The 27,839-nt window shown below is 49.8% G+C and overlaps 1 protein-coding gene across 1 annotated transcript; it reads right to left on the bottom strand.

Moving 5' to 3' along the window:
* Positions 1-648: 648 nt before the first annotated feature.
* On the bottom strand, positions 649-24,797 carry LOC134984446 (gastrula zinc finger protein XlCGF26.1-like). Its single transcript, XM_063950025.1, has 4 exons — positions 24,711-24,797; positions 24,491-24,592; positions 17,856-18,095; positions 649-3,631 (listed from the first exon to the last, which is right to left on the bottom strand). Exons 1-4 carry the CDS (start codon positions 24,742-24,744, stop codon positions 2,148-2,150), a joined length of 1,860 nt encoding a protein of 619 aa, XP_063806095.1. The 5' UTR covers positions 24,745-24,797; the 3' UTR covers positions 649-2,147.
* Positions 24,798-27,839: the final 3,042 nt, after the last annotated feature.

The following is a 27,839-nucleotide window of genomic DNA, read 5'->3' on the forward strand; positions in this document are numbered from 1 at the left end:
TCACCGCTATCTCCACCACTATTGCCACCGTCCCGTCTCCCCCCACTACTGCCATCACCCTGTCCCCCCACTACTGCCACCCGCCCCGTCTCCCCCCCACTACATCCACCCGCCCTGTTTCCCCCCTACTGCCACCTGCCCCCCCCTGTCTCCCCCCACTACTGACACCGCCGTCTCTCCCACTACTGCATCTGCCCTGCCCCCCCCCCCCTACTACCACTGCCCCATCTCCTTCCACCACCCTGTTTTCCTCCACTACTGCCACCACCCTGTCTCCCCCCACTACTGCCACCTCCACCACTACTGCCACCGCCTTATCTCCCCCTACTGCCACCGGCCCGTCTCTCCCCACTTCTGCTACCCACCCTTTCTCCCCCCACTACTGCCACCTGCCCTGTCTCTTTTTACTACTGCCTCCCACCCTGTCTCCCCACCCACTACTGCCACCGTCCTGTCTCCCCCACTACTGCCATCCACCCCGTGTCTCCCCCACTGCCATCCACTCCGTGTCTCCCCCACACTGCCATCCACCCTGTCTCCCCCCACTACTGCCACCTGCACTGTCACCCCCCACTACTGGCATCCACCCCGTATCTCCCCCACCACTGCCACCCACCCGGTATCCCCCCCACTACTGCCACCTGCCCTGTCTCCCCACTCTGACATCTCAGCCCTGCTTGTGGATGTATACCCACATAGACACTGCCTCCAAATGTTCCCACTACTGCCCCCTGCCCTGTCACCCTCCTCAGCGCTGCTTGGGGACATTGCCCACTTAGACACTGCCTCCAGCAGCCCCCGCTACTGCACTACTGCCACCCACCCTGTCTCCCCGACATCTAAGCACTGCTTGGGAATTTATGGTACTGCTAAGTCCTTCATCAACAGATGGAAGTAACCAGGGCAGTACGGAGGCAGAAGCTGCTTCTGGTACCATGGTCATGCAAGGCTGGGAGAGTCAGTAAGATTATTTAATAGAGGGACTAATTCAGTAAGGATTGCAGATGCTGTTAATTAGAAGAATTTGCAATCCTTTTCCTAGCGCGCTAGGGGCTGCCCATCGCAGGGCAAGGCCACCCAGCATGCTGACCGCCACCTCCCCCCTGATGAAGCAGAAAATGCGATTGCCTCACAATTTCTGCTTCATCGTAGAAATTAGTGAAGCCTCCTGCTGCTGCAGCTAAGCTGCACCCGCAGGACCACCGCATTCTCCTCAATCACGGCGGCTGCATGTGATGTCACAAAGCCACCGTGATGATGCACGTTTGTCTGCCTCTGCCCTCCATTCACACCGCCCCCGCACCGCATCCTCCCTGGAAATGGAGCATTGCCCGCTTACCCCACGTGACTGCCTCTGCCTGACAGGCAATCGCATGTTCTGCAGAAAATGAGGGCGAATGCGCAGTATTGGCGCTGCGCATGCATCCACAACTTTTTCTGAATTCCGTTTGGGTCACACACTGCAATCCAACCTGAATTAGGCCCAGAGTCACCATCTTACAGGCAGCCAGTGAAGGGAGCAGAGAATGGGTGTGATGTGGCAGGAACGGGCTGGTTAGGTAACAGCCTGGCTGCTGCATTCTGTACAAGCTACAACCGGGGCAATTATTTTGCTGGGAGACCCAGGTAGAGGACATTGCAGTAGTCTATGTGTGATGCTACAAGTGCATGTATGACAGTAGGTAGATTTTCTGAGGGAAATAAGTGCTGGAGTCTGGCTATGTTCCTCAGATGAGGATCCAATTGTGGTAGATACCTGATGTCTAAGTTACACTCCACCATCCAGGACACCTAGATTCCGCACAGGATCAGCATTTTGTAACTCTGAACCCCCAAGCGTAAGTCTGATTGGTTTGCAAAGCTGAGCTGTAGCCCTGTCCTTTATTGGTGAGCTTCTATCATATGGACCTGTTTCACAGCCAACTGGCATCACCCACACCTGGAGCTCAGCTAGACAACCATTTAGGATTGGTACTGGGTTCTCGGTACACTGAGTAAAAGACAGGTCATCTGTATAGCAGCAGCAGATGAGGGCATGACATCTAATTATTTAACCCAGTGGTAGCATGTATATTGCAAAAAGCATAGAAGATAGGATAAGAACCTTGAAGAACAACGCATGGCAATGATAAGTATACTCCAGAAGATTAAAATGGCTTCTCACCTGTGTGACTTCTCTGATGTATAACAAGATGGGATTTCCGTGTAAAACATTTCCAGCACTCGGTGCAAGAAAATGGCTTCTCACCTGTGTGACTTCTGTGATGTCTAACAAGAGATGATTTCAGTGCAAAACATTTCCCACACTCAGAACATGGAAATGGCTTCTCAGCTGTGTGACTTCTCTGATGTATAACAAGATGGGATTTCCGTGTAAAACATTTCCCACACACAGAGCAAGAAATTGGATTCTCCACTGTGTGACTTCTGTTATGACTAACAAGATCTGATTTGTGTGCAAAACATTTCCCACACTCAGGACATGGAAATGGCTTCTCACCTGTGTGACTTCTCTGATGTATAACAAGATATGATTTCTGTGCAAACCATTTCCCACACTCAGGACATGGAAATGGCTTCTCGCCTGTGTGACTTCTCTGATGTATAACAAGTTGTGATTTCTGTGTAAAACATTTCCCACACTCAGGACATGGAAATGGCTTCTCGCCTGTGTGACTTCTCTGATGTATAACAAGTTGTGATTTCCGTCTAAAACATTTCCCACACTCAGAGCAAGAAATTGGATTCTCCCCTGTGTGACTTCTGTTATGACTAACAAGATCTGATTTGTGTGCAAAACATTTCCCACACTCAGGACATAGAAATGGCTTCTCACCTGTGTGATTTCTCTGATGTTTAACAACATCTGATTTCTGTGCAAACCATTTCCAACACTCAGGACATGGAAATGGCTTCTCGCCTGTGTGACTTAGCTGATGTGTAACAAGGTGGGATTTCCGTGCAAAACATTTTCCACAGTCAGAACATGGAAATGGCCTCTCACCTGTGTGACTTCTCTGATGTCTAGCAAGTTGTGATTTCTGTGCAAAATATTTCCCACACTCCATACATGGATATTGTGATGTACCTGTGTGACTTCTCTTATGTGCATCAAGAGTTGTTTTGTATGTAAAACATTTCCCACACTCAGAACAGGAATATGGTTTCTCACCAGTATGTATTCTCTTATGTATTACAAGAAGCGATATGTATGTAAAACATTTCCCGCACTCAGAACATGAAAATGGCTTCTCACCTGTGTGCCTTCTCTGATGTGAAACAAGACCTGATTTGTATGTAAAACATTTCCCACACTCAGAACATGGAAATGGCCTCTCCCCTGCCTTAGCTGGCTGATGGGTAATACGCTTTGTGTTCTGTGTAAAACATTTGGCATCTATAGAACAGGGAAACACTGTATCTACTGTCAGAGCTGTAACAGATGCACCAATATCAGAGTGATCAGCAGAACATTTCCCAGGATCAGGGGGATCAGCTGATAGAGCTGGATGTATAATTGGGGTAATGGGGTTATCTCCTGGAGAATCCTGTCTACTGTCATTATCTTTTATGTCACAATCCGGGGATAACATTAGATGTCCTTCTGAGATATTCCTGCTTGTGTGTCCACCTGCTGGAAATAAAATACATTATGGAAATGTGAAATTTTCTGTAACAATATTAATCTTGGAAACAATAGGAGAAGACGACTCTCTGGGACACTTACCGTATATACTCGAGTATAAGCCGACTTTTTCAGCACTTTTTTTTGTGCTGAAAAAGCCACCTCGGCTTATACTCGAGTCAGTGAGGCAGAGGCAGAGCAGTGTGAAGGAGGGACACGGAGCGCGCACAGCGCGCGGCTCTCCTGTGTCCCTCCTGCATCTCCGGCGGCAGCAGCGGCGGTTCTATTACAGGAAGTACCCGTTCGTGACCTCTGATCACGAACTGGTACTTCCTTTAATAGACCCGCCGCGGCCGCCGAAGATGCAGGAGGGAACACAGGAGAGGCGCGTGCTGTGCGCGCTCCGTGTCCCTCCAGAAGACAGCGCGGGATCGATGGAGGGGTAAGTAACAACACTGTGGGGCATACCTGGCAGCACTGTGGGGGCATATCTGGCAGCACTGTGGGGGCATATCTGGCAGCACTGTGGGGGCATAACTGGCAGCACTGTGGGGGCATATCTGGCAGCACTGTGGGGGCATAACTGGCAGCACTGTGGGGGCATATCTGGCAGCACTGTGGGGGCATATCTGGCAGCACTGTGGGGGCATAACTGGCAGCACTGTGGGGGCATATCTGGCAGCACTGTGGGGGCATATCTGGCAGCACTGTGGGGGCATATCTGGCAGCACTGTGGGGGCATAACTGGCAGCACTGTGGGGGCATATCTGGCAGCACTGTGGGGGCATATCTGGCAGCACTGTGGGGGCATATCTGGCAGCACTGTGGGGGCATATCTGGCAGCACTGTGGGGGCATATCTGGCAGCACTGTGGTGGGGCATATCTGGCAGCACTGTGGGGGCATAACTGGCAGCACTGTGGGGGCATATCTGGCAGCACTGTGGGGGCATAACTGGCAGCACTGTGGGGGCATATCTGGCAGCACTGTGGGGGCATATCTGGCAGCACTGTGGGGGCATATCTGGCAGCACTGTGGGGGCATAACTGGCAGCACTGTGGGGGCATATCTGGCAGCACTGTGGGGGCATATCTGGCAGCACTGTGGGGGCATATCTGGCAGCACTGTGGGGGCATATCTGGCAGCACTGTGGGGGCATATCTGGCAGCACTGTGGGGGCATATCTGGCAGCACTGTGGGGGCATATCTGGCAGCACTGTGGGGGCATAACTGGCAGCACTGTGGGGGCATATCTGGCAGCACTGTGGGGGCATAACTGGCAGCACTGTGGGGGCATATCTGGCAGCACTGTGGGGGCATATCTGGCAGCACTGTGGGGGCATAACTGGCAGCACTGTGGGGGCATATCTGGCAGCACTGTGGGGGCATATCTGGCAGCACTGTGGGGGCATAACTGGCAGCACTGTGGGGGCATATCTGGCAGCACTGTGGGGGCATATCTGGCAGCACTGTGGGGGCATAACTGGCAGCACTGTGGGGGCATATCTGGCAGCACTGTGGGGGCATATCTGGCAGCACTGTGGGGGCATATCTGGCAGCACTGTGGGGGCATATCTGGCAGCACTGTGGTGGGGCATATCTGGCAGCACTGTGGGGGCATAACTGGCAGCACTGTGGGGGCATATCTGGCAGCACTGTGGGGGCATAACTGGCAGCACTGTGGGGGCATATCTGGCAGCACTGTGGGGGCATATCTGGCAGCACTGTGGGGGCATATCTGGCAGCACTGTGGGGGCATAACTGGCAGCACTGTGGGGGCATATCTGGCAGCACTGTGGGGGCATATCTGGCAGCACTGTGGGGGCATAACTGGCAGCACTGTGGGGGCATATCTGGCAGCACTGTGGGGGCATATCTGGCAGCACTGTGGGGGCATATCTGGCACTGTGGTGGGGCATATCTGGCACTGTGGGGGCATATCTGGCACGGTGGGGCATATCTGGCACTATGAGGGCATATCTGGCACTATGTGTGCTGTGTACGGCTAGAGCTGCATTTCCCACCCTAGGCTTATACTCGAGTCAATAAGTTTTCCCAGGTTTTTGTGGTAGAATTAGGTGCCTCGGCTTATATTCGGGTCGACTTATACTCGAGTATATACGGTAATTATAAATGTGTGTGTATAATAAAACATAACTTTTAATGAAGGCTTTATAATATTGTGTCTCAGACTATCATTGTGTCCATCCTCCTGAGAACACTCACAATAACAAATGTAAGATTATAATAAGACTTAGATATATCTCTGTCTTGTACTGGTAACTAACCATGAAGTATATAGGGAGATATAGTCACTCGCCAAGTCCTATGTCAGCACCAATGTAAAACAATGGATGGGGAACATATCGTATGAATTGGAGATTCTAGCTGAACAATAACATCAGTCATATGAGCTGATGGATCAGAGAAACATCTTCTAACATTACTCCTGGAAGCATTGGTAAGGTAGCATTCCTTTATGTGTGTGCTCATATGCTGGTAAGCCTGTACATGTGTTACTTACCCTTATATAAGGTATATTGCTACAGCAGAGTAGGTGTGGTACAAGGTGCTTTACATGCAATACACCATATAATACCCTGTAATCATCATCATCTGCTGGGTTATAATCCACTGTTACACCCCCATCATCAGTGTCTTACCTCTATTCTCTCACTCAATAGTAAGAAGGATGATACAGAGAATTACATATCAGGATCTATACAGCTGCCGCCATACTTCTGCTTCTCATACGTGTGCTACTGGCAGCAGTGAACATCTGAGTGAGAGTGCAGGGAAGACAGCAGAGTCTGATGAGAAAGAGATTGGATCTGCCTTTGCAGGGATGTACCACACCTGTCACCCCTGTTAGTATATAAAATAAATAAGAGGGGCCTGAGTCCATCCAGACATGCTTTCTGGAGCTTTCATTACTACGTGGCTTCTTATCTACACTACCTGATAGCTCTCAGCCACCACTGGGACCAAGACCCAATCTATTAAATACCCCACTTCTCCTGTCTTAAAGCCGCTCAATCCGGGCACCGTTCACTGTGCAGCCTAGTGACGCAGCTGAAGCCAGGGGCTGTATTCTAGGGCTAAGTGTGTCCAGTCTTTCCTACACGCTCCAGATACCTGACTTGGAGGCGCTTTTTCCTAAGGTGAAGCACTTGCTCTTCCTCTACTGCTGGGGACAGAACGCACAGTCACCGGAGCCCGGCAGTGATATTGGAAAGTGAGGTGATGATCATGCACTCTTGCTCCGTTGCCCTTTCTCTGAATTCCACTAGCCGATCTGCTAAGGTATCCGTGTCACCCATCCTGAAACGTTGGACCTCTGGCCCTGCTAGGCATGAAACATGGCTGCCACTAGTAGAGAGGGTGGCGCTTGTGGGTCTCACTGGTTCTGTACGAACGTTCACTGGTAGGCTGCCAACACCCTTAGCACTCTCTACCTCCGCCCGGCGGGACTCCTCCAAGCTCATGAGTGCTGCCCTCATGACGCTTCTGGACACATTGAAAGGGATATCCACAACCTTTCTCCTGATTCACGATCTCCAGATCATCCTTAGACATTCCGCTAAAGTCCGCCATCTTGTGCGTTCTCCTGCGCTGCAGTTACTCTATCTCCTAACTTGGCTTCTCCAATCGGGTGACCGAAAAGCCACCTAGGATTATCCCACCGCTATGCCAGCATTTTCTGTGACCGGATGTTTCTCTATGAAAGCCCTCGCCCTGCCTCGCGTCCCGCCCCAGTCACAGAATGGCTGTTTAGGTCACACGGGATCTGGCCAATTAGGGGATTCCCACTTACTGTCAGTAACCGCCTACTACTGACTCCACCCACTGCGCAGTGGGCGGGTACTGCACTGCCACCACTAGACTCCTTGTTGCCATGGAGTCTGGAACCATGGTACCGCTCTGTATGCATCGACACACTGTCTAACCACTAGTCGCTGGACTAGGCCTCTGTACGGTAGCTGGCGGGAGGCGGAGCTTGGAGACGCCGAGTGCACCCTGGACAGTCGGAAAACGGAACTATGTTCGGCATAGCTCTGCAGTTCACAAGATGAAGAGGTCATCTTGAAGCAGATGTTTATTCACCCAAACAGTCTTAAAAAAATAAAAAGACTTCCGTATTGCTAGGGGCAACATCAATACAGCAAGATGTTTACAGCAGAGTGAAAATGGTGTAATACCTCAGGAGGCTCATAGGCCTCCTCTTTTTATCTTACTCCAATACACATATCACAGGGGGTAAGTCCACCGTGCTGTTCTCAACCAATCATTGTTTACCCATGTGATGTGCATGTCTTGGCCACATGCACAGCTACATTGTCCTCTACGGACGGTGGGGAGTAGTCACTCTCCTTTGACCGTCCCATCCTGGAGGGTTGTTATCTGCCCTGGTGACGCTCAGTCTCGGCTGGGGGTAGTTTTCCCACCTAAACTACTTCCAGGAATCTGCCCGGGTACCCAGCTCACCATCTCCAGCCTAAACTTGGGCAGATAATGAAGACGGCTCTACAGCTGATCTACGCTGTGCTGCGGGCGGGAGGTGAGCGCCGGTGACAGCATAAGTGCTGTGGGGTAGGGTAAGTAGCCTAGAAGCGGGTGGCTGAACTTGGGTGGTTGCTTTCCTTGCATGCCTTGCGTGTCTTCTGGGAGTGTCATGGGCTTGTAGACCGACCTCAGTGGTTGTTTCAGGCATCCACTACAGTAAGTTTCCCTGATATTACCAGCGCCATTCACAACTAGACCAAGCTAAGGATCTATGAGAATATAGCATGAATCTAATGTGCAGGCACTGCTGCTACCTGTGGTGCACCCGCTACTTCTGGGATCATCCTGTAAAGCTGCCACAATGGAGTGATAGCCTTCCTTATTCAAAATCCCTTTTACCTTGTACAAATCTCCCACTTTACCAGCACCAAAGCAGCCCCAGACCATCACATTACCTCCACCATGCTTGACAGATGGCATCAGGCACTCTTCCAGCATCTTTTCACTTGTTCTGCGTCTCACAAATGTTCTTCTGTGTGATCCAAACACCTCAAACTTCGATTCATCTGTCCATAACACTTTTTCCAGTCTTCCTCTGTCCAATGTCTGTGTTATTTTGCCCATATTAATATTTTCCTTTTATTGGCCAGTCCTTTTATTGCCCATATTAATCTTTTCCTTTTATTAACGTTTTCTTTGCCACTCTGCCTAGAAGGCCAGCATCCCGGAGTCACCTCTTCACTGTAGATGTTGACACTGGCGTTTTGTGGGTACCATTTAATGAAGCTGCCAGTTAGGACCTGTGAGGCATCTATTTCTCAAACTAGAGACTCTAATGTACTTGTCTTCTTGCTCAGTTGTGCACCAGGGCCTCCCACTTCTCTTTCTGCTCTGGTTAGAGCCTGTTTGTGCTGTTCTATGAAGGGAGTAGTACACACCGTTGTAGGAAATGTTCAGTTTCTCAGCAAGTTCTCGCATGGAATAGCCTTCATTTCTAAGAACAAGAAAAGACTGTCGCGTTTCACATGAAAGGTCTCTTTTTTTTGCCACTTTCAGAGTATAATCGAACCCACAAATGTGATGCTCCAGATACTCAACTAACTCAAAGATAGCCCAGTGTTATAGCTTCTCTAACGAGCAAACCCATTTTCAGCTGTGCTAACATAATTGCACAAGGGTTTTCTAATCATACATTAGTCTTCTACCACGATTAGCAAACACAATGTACCATTAGAACACTGGAGTGATGGTTGCTGGAAATGGGCCTCTATACACCTATGTAGATATTTTATTAAAAACTAGTGATGTGCACCGGACATTTTTCGGGTTTTGTGTTTTGGTTTTGGATTCAGTTCTGCGGCCGTGTTTTGGATTCGGACGCGTTTTGGCAAAACCTCCCTGAAAATTTTTTGTCGGATTCGGGTGTGTTTTGGATTAATTTTTTTTTTACAAAAAAAACTAAAAAACAGCTTAAATCATAGAATTTGGGGGTCATTTTGATCCCATAGTATTATTAACCTCAATAACCATAATTTACACTCATTTTCAGTCTATTCTGAACACCTCACAATATTATTTTTAGTCCTAAAATTTGCGCCGAGGTCGCTGGATGGCTAAGCTAAGCAACACAAGTTGCCTACACAAACACCTGGCCCATCTAGGAGTGGCACTGCAGTGTCAGACAGGATGGCACTTCAAAAAAATTGTCCCCAAACAGCACATGATGCAAAGTAAAAGAGGCGCACCGAGGTCGCTGTGTGACTAAGCTAAGCGACCCAAGTGGCCGACACAAACACCTGGCCCATCTAGGAGTGGCACTGCATTGTCATGCAGGATGGCAGAATAAAAAAATTGTCCCCAAACAGCACATGATGCAAAGAAAAAAAGAGGCGCAATGAGGTAGCTGTGTGACTAAGCTAAGCGACCCAAGTGGCCGACACAAACACCTGGCCCATCTAGGAGTGGCACTGTATTTTGACCAGGCATGTCAATGGCCATATTCGTCCCACGGACAACAGGTGTCTCCCCGGGTGCCTGACTTAAACAAACCACCTCACCATCAGAATCCTCCATGTCAATTTCCTCCCCAGCGCCAGCAACACCCATATCCTCATCCTGGTGTACTTCAACAGTGACATCTTCAATTTGACTATCAGGAACTGGACTGCGGGTGCTCCTTCCAGCACTTGCAGGGGGCGTGCAAATGGTGGAAGGCGCAAGCTCTTCCCGTCCAGTGTTGGGAAGGTCAGGCATCGCAACCGACACAATTGGACTCTCCTTGGGGATTTGTGATTTAGAAGAATGCACAGTTCTTTGCTGTGCTTTTGCCAGCTTAAATCTTTTCATTTTTCTAGCGAGAGGATGAGTGCTTCCATCCTCATGTGAATCTGAACCACTAGCCATGAACATAGGCCAGGGCCTCAGCCGTTCCTTGTCACTCCGTGTCGTAAATGGCATATTTGGCAAGTTTACGCTTCTCATCAGACGCTTTCAATTTTGATTTTGGGTCATTTTACTGAACTTTTGTTTTTTGGATTTTACATGCTCTCTACTATGACATTGGGCATCGGCCTTGGCAGACGATGTTGATGGCATTTCATCGTCTCGGCCATGACTAGTGGCAGCAGCTTCAGCACGAGGTGGAAGTGGATCTTGATCTTGTCCTATTTTACCCTCCACATTTTTGTTCTCCATTTTTTAATGTGTGGAATTATATGCCAGTATCAATAGCAATGGCCTACTACTATATATACTGCGCACAACTAAAATGCACCACAGGTATAGAATGTAGATGGATTGTATACTTGACTACACAGAGGTAGGTACAGCAGTGGCCTTCCGTACCATACTGCTATATATACTGGTGGTCACTGTGTCAGCAAACTGCAAAACTAAAATGCACCACAGGTATAGAATGAAGATGGATAGTATACTTAATGACGACACAGAGGTAGGTACAGCAGTGGCCTTCCGTACCGTACTGCTATATATACTGGTGGTCACTGGTCAGCAAAACTCTGCACTGTACTCCTCCTATATAATATTAATTATGCTGGTGGTCCCCAGTCCCCACAATAAAGCAGCACACTGAGCACAGATATGGAGTGTTTTTTAGGCAGACAACGTATACTGCTGGTCACTGTCAGCAAAACTCTGCACTGTACTCCTCCTATATACAGCTGCTCCCCAGTCCCCACAATTAAGCAGTGTGAGCACAGATATATGCAGCACACTGAGCACAGATAAGGAGCGTTTTTTTCAGGCAGAGAACGGATAAAACTGGTGGTCACTGACCAGCAAAACACTGCACTGTACTCCTCCTATATTAATATAAAGCCGCTCCCCAGTCCCTACAATGATATAAGCAAGCACAAATATTTGCATCAACTCAACAATGAATAAACGGAGAGGCCGCCAGCCACGTCCTCTCCCTAACATTTCCAATGCACGAGTGAAAATGGCGGCGACGCGCGGCTGCTTATATAGAATCCGAATCTCGCGATAATCCGACAGCGGGATGATGACGTTCGGGCGCGCTCGGGTTAACCGAGCCATACACCGAGCCATACGGGAGAATCCGAGTAAGGCTCGGACCCGTGTAAAAAGGGTGAAGTTCGGGGGGGTTCGGTTTCCGAGAAAACAAACCCGCTCATCACTATTAAAAACCATACGTTTGCAGCTAGTACAGTCATTTACCACATCAACAATGTATAGAGTGTATTTCTGATTAATTTAATGTTATCTTCATTGAAAAAAACAGTGCTTTTCCTTAAAAAATAAATAAATGTCTAAGAGACCCCAAACTTTTGAACGGTAGTGTATAATCTGGTGCATCTGAAGATGTATACTGCTGGAACATGAAGATGTGACCCGGACCACTAGCTCAGGAGAGCCAATTGAAATGTTCTGGCATGGAACCTTCAGTACTGGATCGCCTCGTATGAGGATACCATCTTTCCCAACAATCTTATGCAAAGATGGATAGAGATCCGATTCGGTTGTAGAACCGCTCGGACCACATCCTGGAGCGTCCTTGCCTTGACCTCTGGGAGGAACACTTTCTGAGCCACTGTATCCAGAAACATTCCCAGGAACTGGAGCCACTGAGTAGGCTCCTGTTCCTGGGAATGTTTCTCAGAAGTAGGGACTTCTGTACATTGAGGATCCACCCATGGTGTGACAGAAGCTGAATAGTGCGGCCTATATTGAGCAATAGAAGCTCCCTGGATCTAGTCTTTATCAAGAGCTCGTCTAGGTAAGGGACAATACTGATCCCCTGGACTCGGAGCTGGAACATCATCTCCGCCATCACCTTTGTGAAGACCCTCAGAGCTGTAGCCAGGCCGAAGGGTAGCGCCTGGAACTGGTAGTGATCATTCAAGCAGGGCAAACCGCAGGTAAGCCTGGTAGGGCGGCCAAATCCAGATATGGAGATAAGCGTCCTCTATATCCATGAACTCCTGTTCTTCCAAACCCGCAATCATTGCTCACAAGGATTCCATCGTGAACTTGAAAACCTTTAGGTAAGGATTCAAGGATTTTAGATTCAAAATGGGTTTTATCGAACCGTCCGGTTTTGGTACCACAAACAGGATGGAGTAGTAACCCTTTTCCCTGTTGTTGTAGTGGCACTGGAACAATGATTTGGGACTGGGCCTACTTTAGTTGCGGCAGCGGGGAGCTGCTTTCAGTGGGTCCTTGGGCACGTGTGCGGCTTCCGGAGGTCGGGGGCCGGGTGTTGCGGCTGGTAGTTGCTGCAGCAGAGCCCTCTGGCGGTGAAGTCGAGGCCGGAGCTGGGTTATTTAAAGTGCTGCAGCTGAGAATGTCCCCAGTGCTGGGGGTGGCCATGTTGGAGACCTGAGATCTGCCAATGAAATCCACAATCTGTATCCAGCCAATCCAGCGTAGTCTTCCCTTATAAAGGGTGGCTGACTCAGGGAGAGAGTGCCAGTGTTTCAAGTTACTTTCCTGTGAAAGATGCTCCAGCTCTATGCTCCCAGGCTGCTCCTGGTTCCCCCTGTTCCGGTTGCTATCACCTGTCCATGACCTATCACTGCTGCAGTCCTGTCGCTTAACCAGTCGCCACTCATGGAGGCGCTCACGGGGATCCCGGTCGTTAAGGGGCTTCTGGTGCTAAACAGTGGTTCCTGCGAGCGTCTCGCAAGCTCAAGCCACAGTCTTCACTTCTTCCAGATCGGAGTTCTTCAGCCTCACTTTCCAAGCCCAAGCCACAGTCTCCATTTCTTCAAAGTCAGAGTTTCTCAGCCTTGTCTACCAACCACAAACCACAGTCTTTCAGTTCCGCAATACCGGTGATCTTCAGCTCCATTCCTCACCTCGTTTAATCAGACTTCAGTTCGTTATTCCATGTCTTTCAATTCCTCAAGTATCGGTGTACAGTTGTTTCTTCAAAAAAACACAGTTATCCTTCTACAGAGTTCTCATTCTTTTTATGCCCTCCAGCCAACTCTAACACCCACTAGGCCTCCACCTCATGAGGAAGAACTACATTCAACCTCCTCGTCTACTTCCTACACAGTCAGCTGTCCTCCCAGCCCAAGCTCGATTGTCGGAACCCCAATCTCCGCCGAGCATGACAACGCAGTCGAGATCCCCTCAGGGTTGGGGGGGGCACCATCATGCTGAGGCCCTAGTGGAAGCTGAACTGGTGCTTTGTTACCAAGAACCTGTGGCAGCTGGTCTGGTCTCTGGTGCCTCTTGCCGTGTTTGAGGTGCCTCCGGCTCTTGATCTGAACCTGGCAGTCGGAAAGGAGTGGGTAAGACCTCCCGGGGTGGGAACGCCTAGCCAGTGGGGCCCCAGAGTGGAGAAACGTGGATTTACCCACAGTAACCTTTGAAATCCATGTATCCAACTGAACCCCGAATAGCCACTCCCCTGAGAAAGGAAGATACTCCACACTCTGCGCTTGGAATCTGCATCCGCTATCCACTGACGCAGCCACAAAGTTCTGCGTGCCGACATTGCCATGGCAGTAGTCCTAGCATTAATAGCACCTATTCCCTTGAGAGAGTCACACAGGAGGCGTGCAGTGTCCTGAATGTGTTTTATAAGAGTCACCAGGAACGTATCTCCAGCAAGGCTTTCTTGAATTTGAGTCGCCCATGTATGAATGGCATGTGTCATCCGGCAACCCGCTATCACAGGTCTTTGTGATACACCAGCCGCTGTGTAAATAGACTTTAATGTAGTCTCTATTTTCCTATCCCCAGGGTCCTTTAATGCAGAGGAGCCAGGGACTGGTAATAGCACTTTCTTTGATAGGCGAGAGACTGATACGTCTACTGCCGGGGGCTCTTCCCAGTGTTTCCTGCCTTCTGGAGTAATTGGGAAAGTGTGCAGAAACCGATTTGTCACCTGGTATTTTTTATCAAGATTTTTCCAGGTTAACTTAAACATGTCATCTAGTTCCTTAGAATCAGGGAAAGTGACACTAATTTCTTTTTCTGTACTAAGAAAAATGACTGCTGTACTGCAGCGTCTTCCAAAGGGACTTTTATCACATCCCCGATAGCAAGTATAAGGGGCTCAATACCCTGTGCAGAAGGTGAATCCTCTGTAATAGGATCCCATTCCTCCCCCTCCTCCTGTACCTCGTCCTCATATTATGTGGCCCTGAACTAGGGAGAAGGGGCTGTTTATCATCTGCCCTTGCAGCTAGGTCTGCTACAGCCTGCTGCAGATGTTGTGTCTTTTGATTATTAGCAGTGAGCTGGGATGATATGTCCGCCATCATGGTTTTTATGGCACTGGGCCAGGATGGCTCCTGACCCTCCCCCCAAGTCTCCTCACTAACTTGGGAGGACTGGTTGCATTGTTCACATAAGAGGGAACCAGCCGTAGAGGGAGAATCTGGTGTGACATACACTGCATAATTGGTGTTTTACCATGTTTACAGTAGACAAACACACACACACACACACACACACACACACACACACACACACACACACAGATAAGTATATTGAATAGCAACCCTGCCCAGACTGTATGCGAGAAGGAGACACACAGAGAGAGAGGAACAGCACACACAAGCCCAGCAGACTCCGTGAGACTGCAGGATGTCTGTATCACGGTATAACACCGGAGTCTTGTCCTTTTTAGGACACTATAGTGTGTATAATAGCGGCTCTCCCCTTATTTACACCCCTGTCCCAGTTTCCTGTGTATACTGAGTGTCTGCAGGAGCTGTGTGTCCTTGCTGCTGCAGCTGTAAGCAGAGGAAGGTGCCAAAACGCCACTGGTGCCGCTCTGAGGAAGCTCCGCCCCCTGTAATGGCGCCGGAGCTATACATTTATTTATACTGGCAATGTCTCCTAACAGGTATAAAACGTAACATGAATGCCTGTTTCTACCACCGCTGCCAGTGTACACAGGGGGGCTATAGCGGATCCCTCCGTAGAGCGTCCGTATGCCTCCCCTGTATTCGCGCCCCACCAAGAGCCGGGGACCCCCTTGTGGGTCCCCTGGTTTGTACTCACCTCCCGGCATTGTAAGGGTGCGCGGAGTGCTGCGATTGCGTTTGGTAAGGCGCAATGCCCTGCGGTACCAACAACCTCTCAGGACGGTGGTCCTGCAGCGGGGAAGCGGCTGACGCCTGAAGAGACCAGTAACCACCCCCCCCCCCCAACTCCCTCAGTGCGGGTATACTCTTATACTGTTGCCGAAACAGCATACTGACAATAACAACGTTTAAAATAAAATGAAGAAAAAATCCTCTGAGGGCACATTTTTCTAAACTGGCTGTAGGAGGGGGCATAGAGGGGAGGAGCCAGCACACCCAGTGGAAAATATTTAAAGTGCACCGGCTCCTTTGGACCCCATCTATACCCCATTGCAATAAGTCCCCAATATCCGTTATAGATGTTAGAAAAATAAATAAATAAAGAGTAGTTTAAATATAGACCGGCGTGTGCTAATAGTGACACTCTCAGGGCATGTAATACCATAGGCAGATGTACTGCTAGCACACAGTATGGCTGATGGTGACACACAGTGACATGATGTGAGGGGAGAGCAGGAGTATAATAGGGGCTGATGGCTCCTGATGTATGAGATACACCAGAGAGTGTGGGGAGGAGACTGGTCAGATATCTGGGCTGGTAACACAAAGTGACATGATGTGAGGGGAGAGCAGGAGTATAATAGGGGCTGATGGCTCCTGATGTATGAGATACACCAGAGAGTGTGAGGAGGAGACTGGCCAGATCTCTGGGCTGGTAACACACAGTGACATGATGTGAGGGGAGAGCAGGAGTATAATAGGGGCTGATGGCTCCTGATGTATGATATACACCAGAGAGTGTGTGGGGAGGAGACTGGTCAGATCTCTGGGCTGGTAACACAGTGACATGATGTGAGGGGGAGAGCAGGAGTATAATAGGGGCTGATGGCTCCTGATGTATGATATACACCAGAGAGTATGGGGAGGAGACTAGTCAGATCTCTGGGCTGGTAACACAGAGTGACACGATGTGAGGGGAGAGCAGGAGTATAATAGGGGCTGATGGCTCCTGATGTATAAGATACACCAGAGAGAGTGGGGAGGAGACTGGTCAGATCTCTGGGCTGGTAACACACAGTGACATGATGTGAGGGGGAGAGCAGGAGTATAATAGGGGCTGATGGCTCCTGATGTATGAGATACACCAGAGAGAGTGGGGAGGAGACTGGTCAGATCTCTGGGCTGGTAACACACAGTGACATGATGTGAGGGGAGAGCAGGAGTATAATAGGGGCTGATGGCTCCTGATGTATGAGATACACCAGAGAGTGTGAGGAGGAGACTGGCCAGATCTCTGGGCTGGTAACACACAGTGACATGATGTGAGGGGAGAGCAGGAGTATAATAGGGGCTGATGGCTCCTGATGTATGATATACACCAGAGAGTGTGTGGGGAGGAGACTGGTTAGATATCTGGGCTGGTAACACACAGTGACATGATGTGAGGGGGAGAGCAGGAGTATAATAGGGGCTGATGGCTCCTGATGTATGATATACACCAGAGAGTATGGGGAGGAGACTAGTCAGATCTCTGGGCTGGTAACACAGAGTGACACGATGTGAGGGGAGAGCAGGAGTATAATAGGGGCTGATGGCTCCTGATGTATAAGATACACCAGAGAGAGTGGGGAGGAGACTGGTCAGATCTCTGGGCTGGTAACACACAGTGACATGATGTGAGGGGGAGAGCAGGAGTATAATAGGGGCTGATGGCTCCTGATGTATGAGATACACCAGAGAGAGTGGGGAGGAGACTGGTCAGATCTCTGGGCTGGTAACACACAGTGACATGATGTGAGGGGAGAGCAGGAGTATAATAGGGGCTGATGGCTCCTGATGTATGAGATACACCAGAGTGTGTGGGGAGGAGACTGGTCAGATCTCTGTGCTGGTAACACACAGTGACATGATGTGAGGGGGAGAGCAGGAGTATAATAGGGGATGATGGCTCCTGATGTGTGAGATACACCAGAGAGAGTGGGGAGGAGACTGGTCAGATCTCTGGGCTGGTAACACACAGTAACATGATGTGAGGAGGAGAGCAGGAGTATAATAGAGGCTGATGTCTCCTGACTCTCCCACTGGGAAAATACATATTCCACATTAGTTTGCACTGACAGAGGAGGGTGTAAGATAAGAGATTGCTGTAGTGACTGAGCAAGGAGAATATGTGACTCTTTCCTGTAATAAGTGTTTATTACTCACCTGTGCTGATATCTGTAGGGATCTCCTCCTCCTTACACTGCTGATCACCCCTCACATACGTCTCTTCTCCCTCTGTATCTTCTACCTTTACAACAGTTAGATACGTCTCTTCTTCATCTGTATCTTCTACCTTTACAACAGTTAGATACATCTCTTCTTCATCTGTATCTTCTACCTTTACAACAGTTAGATACGTCTCTTCTCCCTCTATATTTTCTGTTTTAATATCAGACAGGCGTTCTACCTACAAAAAGCAAAAAAATTAGAGTTTACCGTTGTTAAATCTATCTGTGAGGTACACTGGGTTCCACAGGGAATAACATTGGGGTGTAGAGTAGGATCTTGATCCGAGCCACCAACAGGCTAAAAGCTTTGATTGTTCCCAGAATGCATAGCGCCGCCTCCTCTATAACCCTGCCTCCGTGCACAGGAGTTCAGTTTTTGTTAACCAGTCCAATGCAGTAGCAGGTAAAAGAGACGACAATCATTAGAAGCCACACACACCACATTCTCACGACGGGAGAACGTGTCAGCGGCTAATGCCATACCAACCCAAAGAAGCCAAGTGCGTCAGGGTGGGCGCCCTGTGGAACCCAGTGTACCTCGCAGAAAGAGATTTAACAACTGTAAGTTCTTACCATAAATCTCCTTTTCTGCTGCGGGATACAATGTATTCCACAGGGAATAACATTGGGGATGTCCTAAAGCAGTTCCTCATGGGAGGGGGATGCACTGTAGCGGGCACAAGAACCCGACGTCCAAAGGAAGCATCCTGGGAGGCGGAAGTATCAAAGGCATAGAACCTAATGAACGTGTTCACTGAGGACCAAGTGGCCACCTTGCACAATTGTTCAACGGTTGCACCACAGCGGGCCACCCAAGAAGGTCCAACAGACCGAGTAGAATGGGCCTTGATAGTCGCAGGAGCTGGACGACCAGCTTGTACATAAGCATGTGCAATCACCATTCTAATCCATCTGGCCAAGGTTTGCTTGTGAGCAGGACAGCCACATTTGTGAAACCAAACAGTACAAAGAGAGAATCAGACTTCCGAATGGAGGCAGTTCTCTTCACATAGATACGTACCACATCCAAAGACCGCTCTTTGGAAGACAATTCAGGAGAGGCAAAGGCCGGAACCACAATCTCCTGATTAAGGTGGAAAGAAGAAACCACCTTAGGTAGATACCCAGAACGTGTTCTAAGAACCGCCCGTTCACGGTGAAAAATCAGATATGGGGACCTACAAGACAAGGCACCCAAATCCGACACCCGTCTAGCAGAGGCAATAGCCAGCAAAAACTATACCTTAAGAGAAAGCCACTTAAGGTCTGCAAATTCAAGAGGCTCAAACATAGACCCTTGTAACACCTCCCAAACCACCAACAAGTCCCAAGGAGCCACAGGCGGGACGTAAGGAGGTTGAATCTGCAACACACCCTGAGTGAATGTATGAACATCAGGTAGAGTCGCAATTTTCCTCTGCAACCAAACCGACAAGGCAGAAATATGAACCTTGATGGAGGCCAGATGAAGGCCCAAGCCCAGGCCCTGTTGTAAAAAGGCCAAAAGTTTGGTCGTACTAAACTTGTAAGCATCATGATTGTTAGTGGTGCACCAAGCAAAGTAAGAATTCTAGACCCTATGATAAACCAAAGCAGAAGCTGGTTTCCAGGCCTTCAACATGGTTTGAATGACCGCCTCAGAAAATCCTTTGGCCCTCAGAATGGAAGCTCCAAGAGCCACGCCGTCAAAACGAACGCTGCTTGAGGATCCCTTGTCCCGAAGACCGGAAAGTTGTGATTGAGTCGAGATGCCATCAGTTCCACATCTGGGAGGCCCCATTTGTCAACGAGGAGTTGAAATACTTCTGGATGGAGGCTCCACTGTCCGACGTGTATGTATTAACGACTGAGGAAATCCGCTTCCCAGTTGAGGATCCCCGGAATGAACACTGCCAATATGGCTGGCAGATGGCATTCCGCCCACTGAAGAATCATTGATACTTCCCTCATTGCCATGCGGCTTCGAGTGCCACCTTGATGATTTATGTACGCCACCATGGTGGCGTTGTCCGACTGTACTTGAATAGGTGTGTTCTGTATCAGCTGCTTGGCCAAGTTCAGTACATTGACCACCACCTACAGTTCCAGAATGTTTATCGGGAGGAGAGACTACTCCTTGGTCCACCGACCCTGAAGGAAGTGTTGCTCCAACACCACGCCCCAACCTCTCAGACTGGCATCCATAGTCAGAAGGACCCAGTTGGAGATCCAGAAGGGATGACCCCTGCTCAATCGTTGGTCCTGCAGCCACCAGCTTAGTGACAGATGGATCTACGGAGACAAGGAGATCATATGAGACCTGATCCGGTGAGGCAGGCCATCCCACTTGGCAAGTATCAATTTCTGCAGAGGGCGGAAATGGAATTGAGCGTACTCCACCATGTCGAACGCAGACACCATGAGACCTAGCACTTGCATCGCCGAATGTATCGACACTTGCGGACGAGATAGAAAGCATTGAATCCTGTCCTGAAGCTTCAGGACATTCTCCTGAGACAAGAACAACTGCTGGTTGTGAGTGTCCATCAACGTCCCCAGGTGCACCATGCTCTGAGCAGGGACCAGGGAAGATTTCTTCCAGTTGATGAGCCACCCGTGGGCTTGCAGAAACTGGAGCGTCATATCTATGTGACGTAGGAGAATTTCTGCGGATTTCGCCAGGATCAACAAGTTGTCCAGATACGGTAGGATCCTGACCCCTTGACGGCGGAGTACAGCCGTCATTACCGCCATGACCTTGGTGAAGACTCGCGGGGCCGTGGTCAAACCAAAAGATAACGCACGAAATTGGTAATGGAGGTTGCCAACAGCAAACCTCAGGTACTGCTGATGCGACATTGGGATTCGAATATGCAGGTAAGCATCCTGTATGTCCAGGGAGACAATATAATCCACGGGCTCCAAGGCCAGAACAATAGAGCGGAGAGTTTCCATACGAAACTTGGAGAGTCTCACATATTTGTTTAAGGACTTGATGTTGAGGACTAGGAACAGCAGTGAATAGTACCCCTTGCCTCTCTGAACCAGATGCACCTGTCCAGGAGGGACTGTACCCCCGAAAGAAGAGTTTTTGCCTTAACCTGATCCAAAGGGACGTCTGTCAGGCAAAATCGATGAAGGGGACGATTTTTGAAGGATACGGCGTAACCTCGAGTGACGACTTCCTGTATCAAGGCATCGGAAGTGGTCTTCAACCATTCCTGGGTAAACCCTAGAAGTCAGCCCCCCACTCTGGGATCTCCCAGAGGGAGGCCCCCCCCCCGTCATGCAGCAGGCTTGTCAGTTTTGGAAGCAGGCTGACGGGCAGCCCAGGCCCATTAAGGTTTGGGTTAGTGGGTTTGGAAGTGCGAGCCTGTTTTGGGTACGCCTGACTTTTTGCTTTCCCTGAAGGACGAAATAAAGTACTCTTAGCCTTCGGTACCAAAGGAGCAGTACTAGGTAGACACGCTGTTTTAGCAGAAGCTAAGTCAGCCACTATCTTCTTGAGGTCTTCTCCAAAAAGAATGTCTCCCTTAAAAGGGAGCACATCCAGGGTTTTCTTAGAATCCAGATCCACAGACCAGGATCATAATCAAAGAATTCGGTGAGCCAAAATGAACGTAGTAGAAGCCTTGGCCGCCAGAGTACCGGCATCAGACCGCCCACTTAATGTAATAAGAAGCTGTGACAATATACGATAGACATTGTCTAGCATTATCAAATAAGTTGGAAGGCAGCTCCGCTTCCACCGCCTGAGCCCATGCTTCAATAGCCTCTCCAGCCCATGTCGCTGCAAGAGTGGGCCGATACACAGCTCCTGCTAGGGTGTAAATCGTCTTTAAACAACCCTCCACACGCTTATCCGTCAGTTCTTTCAGAGAGATGACGGTAGTTACAAGCAGAGCTGAGGATACCACCAGCTGCGCCACCTGTGAATTCACTGGCGGGGGTGTTTCCCAATTCTTATTTAGCTCAGCAGCGAGGGGATAGCGAGCCAGCATCTTATTGTGAGGCGTGAATTTCTTTCCTGGATTTCCCCAGGATTCCTGACGTATGTCAACTAAATGGTCAGAATGAGGTAAAACTTGTTCAACGACTTTCTGACGTTTAAATCTGTCTGGTTTCTTAGGGGCAGCGTCAGGCTCTGGGTCATCAGAAATGTGAAGAATTAGCCTGATGGCCTCCAACAAGTCAGGAACATCCACCTGTGAGACAGATTCCCCATCAGAATTATCTGGATCAGTGTCTGTGCGGTCAGTACAGACGCCATCCTCATCAGACGAGGTGTCTGGGACGTGGGTGGATTGTGAGGAAGAAATGGCCCGCTTACAGGACCCCTTGGTCTTAGGCGGGCGAGGAATAGATTTCTGTTTAGTCAGGGATTGGTTCAATTGCTATAACTGAGTAACTGAGACAGGTGATCTACCCATGGCGGATTAACCGCAGGGACCATAAGCAGTTGTACCGGCACATGAGGTCCCATAGGTAGCGTAAATTTAGTTACCAGCGTACTTTATAATGTGGAGAAAGTAGCCCACGGTGGGTCATTTTGAACCCCCGTTGCTACGGTCCAAATGGGGGTGTAAGGAACCCCCAGAACCTGAACCCTTTACTGCTATGTTTTCCTCTAACGTGTCTGCAGTGTCACCACCACGCACTGAGGGATCAGCCCCAGCACCATTGCCCTCTGTAGCTGACATATCTGAAAGCTCAATGCAAGGCAACACAGTACAATATCAGCAGCACAATACCTGACAAGAACCCCCTGTGCAGTGTATCAGCACAACCAGGGGATTCAAGAGGTATATGGTGAATAAAAATGACACAGAAAAATACACAATAAGCATATCCTGTGAACTGCATATATTAAACAATAACCTTGACGCACTTAGCCCCCTCAGGGTACAGAATATATGGATAGCAGTAGGAGTGAGATACACTGAGTAGATATCACACGCAGCTATATGCACACACAGAGTCACATTGTACAATGCAGAAATTATAACATGCAATAAAACTGCACTGGACTAGCAATACAAAGCAACACTAAGTATAGCTATACACTCAATAGATATAACAATGCACAGTAAAGACTGGATGTATATCACAGGGTACTTGTACTATTGAACAACAACTAAATGCACTCTTTCTTAACTAAGGGTGTGTACACATTGTGAGACCCGGGCTATGCCCGATTCTCACTGTGCGACAGGGGACGGGTCGGCACATAGGCAGTATCGCACATAATGAGTGTGCCTGCAATACTGGCTATGTGCGATTTTGGCTAAGTGTCAATTTTGACTCTCTCTTCTATACTTGCCTGCACAGTCTCTCTTTTCTTTCGATGCCGACCGCGCGGGACCGCGCATCGGCATTGAATCGAGATCGTCACCTTGCGATCTGCACTAACTTTTCTTCCGATTCTGACTATATAGTCAGAATCGGAAGAACAAAAATCTCACCGTGTGTACACACCCTGACACTGTCAGCAGACATGTAGAATACTTATGTGTCCTGTAAAATGCCCAAATGCTGAGAGAGAGAGAGAGAGAGGGGGGGGGGGGGAGAGGGCGGAGAGAGAGGGGGCGGAGAAGAGAGGGGGCGGAGAAGAGAGAGAGAGAGAGAGAGAGGGGGGAAGAGAAAGAGAGAGAGGGGGCGGAGAGAGAGAGACAGAGAGAGAGAGAGAGACAGGGGGGAGGGAGAGAGAGAGAGAGAGAGAGATATGCAGCTCCAGGGCGGGAACATTCACTCTAAATGGCGCCCTGGGGCTGGGGAAGGGGCTACAGGTCAAAGCCTTATCCCCTTGCTGGACTTCACCACCGGGTACTGCAGGACATGTAGCAAACGGTTTTTAGTAAAACCGACCTGTCTCCTTGCCCTGGTGGTCTAGTGAGGTCCATGTACTACCACAGTGTCAACGCCAGCGCGCGCGGCCCGCCTCCCACCACCCACACCGGATCGCGGTTTCCAGTGGGTCCCGCCTGGGGGACCCTCTTACCTCCTCCCTGAGTGCGGCCATGCGATCCTGGAGAGCTGCAGCGGGGTGTGTGACTGACAGGAGGAAACCGGAGCCTCCACTGTAGGTCCCCGTCAACCAGGGCGCGGGAGTGCACAGCGCCGCTGTGGGAGGAGATGGAGCGGCAGCAGGAGATGTCTGAGTGACATGTGACACTCAGTGTCTCTGCTGCAGCCGTTGAAGTCTTCAATTTTCACTTGAAAAAGCTCTTCTGAGGGAGGGAGCCCGCCTGTTGTATGCCTGCACTGCATGGCACCAACTACAAAACTGAGCTCCTGTGCACAGAGGCGGGGTTATAGAGGAGGCGGCGCTATGCATTCTGGGAACAGCCACAGCTTTTAGCCTGTTGGTGCCTCGGATCAAGAGCCTACTCTACACCCCGATGTTACTCCCTGTAGAACCCAGTGTACCCTGCAGCAGAAAAAAAAAAAAAAAAAGACACTATAATGACATTTGCATACAATCTAATTAAACTGAGGTGAAACAGTATAATATCAGTGTATAAGACACACAGCTTCTCTACAGATCATATAGCGACAGTCACTTTGGTATATTGGGGAGACCCTAAATTCCACCTACCTGATCCTCCTGTGGGATCCTGTGATTCTCCTCTGTACAATCCTGGGAATACAGAAGACGGGGACATCTCTCTGGGGTATCTCTGTTACTGGGCCCATCTGTAGGAGACACACAGTGACTGAGTACAGTGTATATATGTGATTATCAGATGATGTGTGTATATAGGGGCCCCCATACCTGCTCTCCCCTGTACAATACATGACAGTCTCCTCTTACCCAGTGATGTGAGGGGCCGGTGATTCTCCATCATCACGTCCTTGTACAGACCTGTGTTCCTCTATATACTCCCCCTCCTGCATGGAGACACAGACAGTGACATCCCGACACCTTATAGACACCCAACACACACAGTGATACAGTCATCACCCAGACACATCCCCTGGTGTTACTGTATAATGTCCCATTCCCAGCAATCACCTCTCCAGTCATCACCCAGACACATCCCCTGGTGTTACTGTATAATGTCCCATTCCCAGCAGTCACCTCTCCAGTCATCACCCAGACACATCCCCTGGTGTTACTGTATAATGCCCCATTCCCAGCAGTCACCTCTCCAGTCATCACCCAGACACATCCCCTGGTGTTACTGTATAATGTCCCATTACCAGCAGTCACCTCTCCAGTCATCACCCAGACACATCCCCTGGTGTTACTGTATAATGTCCCATTCCCAGCAGTCACCTCTCCAGTCATCACCCAGACACGTCCCCTGGTGTTACTGTATAATGCCCCATTCCCAGCAGTCACCTTTCCAGTCATCACCCAGACACATCCCCTGGTGTTACTGTATAATGTCCCATTCCCAGCAGTCACCTCTCCAGTCATCACCCAGACACGTCCCCTGGTGTTACTGTATAATGTCCCATTCCCAGCAGTCACCTCTCCAGTCATCACCCAGACACATCCCCTGGTGTTACTGTATAATGCCCCATTCCCAGCAGTCACCTCTCCAGTCATCACCCAGACACATCCCCTAGTGTTACTGTATAATGCCCCATTCCCAGCAGTCACCTCTCCAGTCATCACCCGGACACATCCCCTGGTGTTACTGTATAATGCCCCATTCCCAGCAGTCACCTCTCCAGTCATCACCCAGACACATCCCCTGGTGTTACTGTATAATGCCCCATTCCCAGCAGTCACCTCTCCAGTCATCACCCAGACACATCCCCTGGTGTTACTGTATAATGCCCCATTCCCAGCAGTCACCTCTCCAGTCATCACCCGGACACATCCCCTAGTGTTACTGTATAATGCCCCATTCCCAGCAGTCACCTCTCCAGTCATCACCCGGACACATCCCTTAGTGTTACTGTATAATGCCCCATTCCCAGCAGTCACCTCTCCAGTCATCACCCGGACACATCCCCTAGTGTTACTGTATAATGCCCCATTCCCAGCAGTCACCTCTCCAGTCATCACCCGGACACATCCCCTGGTGTTACTGTATAATGCACCATTCCCAGCAGTCACCTCTCCAGTCATCACCCAGACATATCCCCTGGTGTTACTGTATAATGTCCCATTCCCAGCAGTCACCTCTCCAGTCATCACCCAGACACATCCCCTGGTGTTACTGTATAATGCCCCATTCCCAGCAGTCACCTCTCCAGTCATCACCCGGACACATCCCCTAGTGTTACTGTATAATGCCCCATTCCCAGCAGTCACCTCTCCAGTCATCACCCGGACACATCCCCTGGTGTTACTGTATAATGCACCATTCCCAGCAGTCACCTCTCCAGTCATCACCCAGACACATCCCCTGGTGTTACTGTATAATGTCCCATTCCCAGCAGTCACCTCTCCAGTCATCACCCAGACACGTCCCCTGGTGTTACTGTATAATGTCCCATTCCCAGCAGTCACCTCTCCAGTCATCACCCAGACACGTCCCCTGGTGTTACTGTATAATGTCCCATTCCCAGCAGTCACCTCTCCAGTCATCACCCAGACACATCCCCTGGTGTTACTGTATAATGCCCCATTCCCAGCAGTCACCTCTCCAGTCATCACCCGGACACATCCCCTGGTGTTACTGTATAATGCCCCATTCCCAGCAGTCACCTCTCCAGTCATCACCCGGACACATCCCCTGGTGTTACTGTATAATGCCCCATTCCCAGCAGTCACCTCTCCAGTCATCACCCGGACACATCCCCTGGTGTTACTGTATAATGCACCATTCCCAGCAGTCACCTCTCCAGTCATCACCCGGACACATCCCCTGGTGTTACTGTATAATGCCCCATTCCCAGCAGTCACCTCTCCAGTCATCACCCGGACACATCCCCTAGTGTTACTGTATAATGCACCATTCCCAGCAGTCACCTCTCCAGTCATCACCCAGACACATCCCCTGGTGTTACTGTATAATGTCCCATTCCCAGCAGTCACCTCTCCAGTCATCACCCAGACACGTCCCCTGGTGTTACTGTATAATGTCCCATTCCCAGCAGTCACTTCTCCAGTCATCACCCAGACACGTCCCCTGGTGTTACTGTATAATGTCCCATTCCCAGCAGTCACTTCTCCAGTCATCACCCAGACACGTCCCCTGGTGTTACTGTATAATGTCCCATTCCCAGCAGTCACCTCTCCAGTCATCACCCAGACACGTCCCCTGGTGTTACTGTATAATGTCCCATTTCCAGCAGTCACCTCTCCAGTCATCACCCAGACACTTCCCCTGGTGCTACTGTATAATGTCCCATTCCCAGCAGTCACATCTCCAATCATCACACAGACACATCCCCTGGTGTTACTGTATAATGCCCCATTCCCAGCAGCCACCTCTCCAGTCATCACCCAGACACGTCCCCCGGTGTTACTGTATAATGCCCTATTCCCAGCAGTTACCTCTCCAGTCATCACCCAGACACATCCCCTGGTGTTACTGTATAATGCCCCATTCCCAGCAGTTACCTCTCCAGTCATCACCCAGACACATCCCCTGGTGTTACTGTATAATGCCCCATTCCCAGCAGTCACCTCTCCAGTCATCACCCAGACACTTCCCCTGGTGCTACTGTATAATGTCCCATTCCCAGCAGTCACCTCTCCAATCATCACACAGACACATCCCCTGGTGTTACTGTATAATGCCCCATTCCCAGCAGCCACCTCTCCAGTCATCACCCAGACACGTCCCCCGGTGTTACTGTATAATGTCCCATTCCCAGCAGTCACCTCTCCAGTCATCACCCAGACACATCCCCTGGTGTTACTGTATAATGTCCCATTCCCAGCAGTTACCTCTCCAGTCATCACCCAGACACATCCCCTGGTGTTACTGTATAATGCCCCATTCCCAGCAGTCACCTCTCCAGTCATCACCAAGACACG

Source organism: Pseudophryne corroboree (genome assembly GCF_028390025.1).
Source record: "Pseudophryne corroboree isolate aPseCor3 chromosome 3 unlocalized genomic scaffold, aPseCor3.hap2 SUPER_3_unloc_55, whole genome shotgun sequence".
NCBI classification, from domain to species: Eukaryota; Metazoa; Chordata; class Amphibia; order Anura; family Myobatrachidae; genus Pseudophryne; species Pseudophryne corroboree.

Coding starts and splice junctions, on each gene's coding strand:
- LOC134984446 (XM_063950025.1), bottom strand. CDS start 24,744: ATGATGGAGAATCACCGGCCCCTCACATCACTGG. Junction 24,593..24,710: donor CCGGCCCCTCACATCACTGG/GTAAGAGGAGAC, acceptor TGTCTCCTACAG/ATGGGCCCAGTAACAGAGAT. Junction 18,096..24,490: donor CCCACAGGAGGATCAGGTAG/GTGGAATTTAGG, acceptor TTTTGTAGGTAG/AACGCCTGTCTGATATTAAA.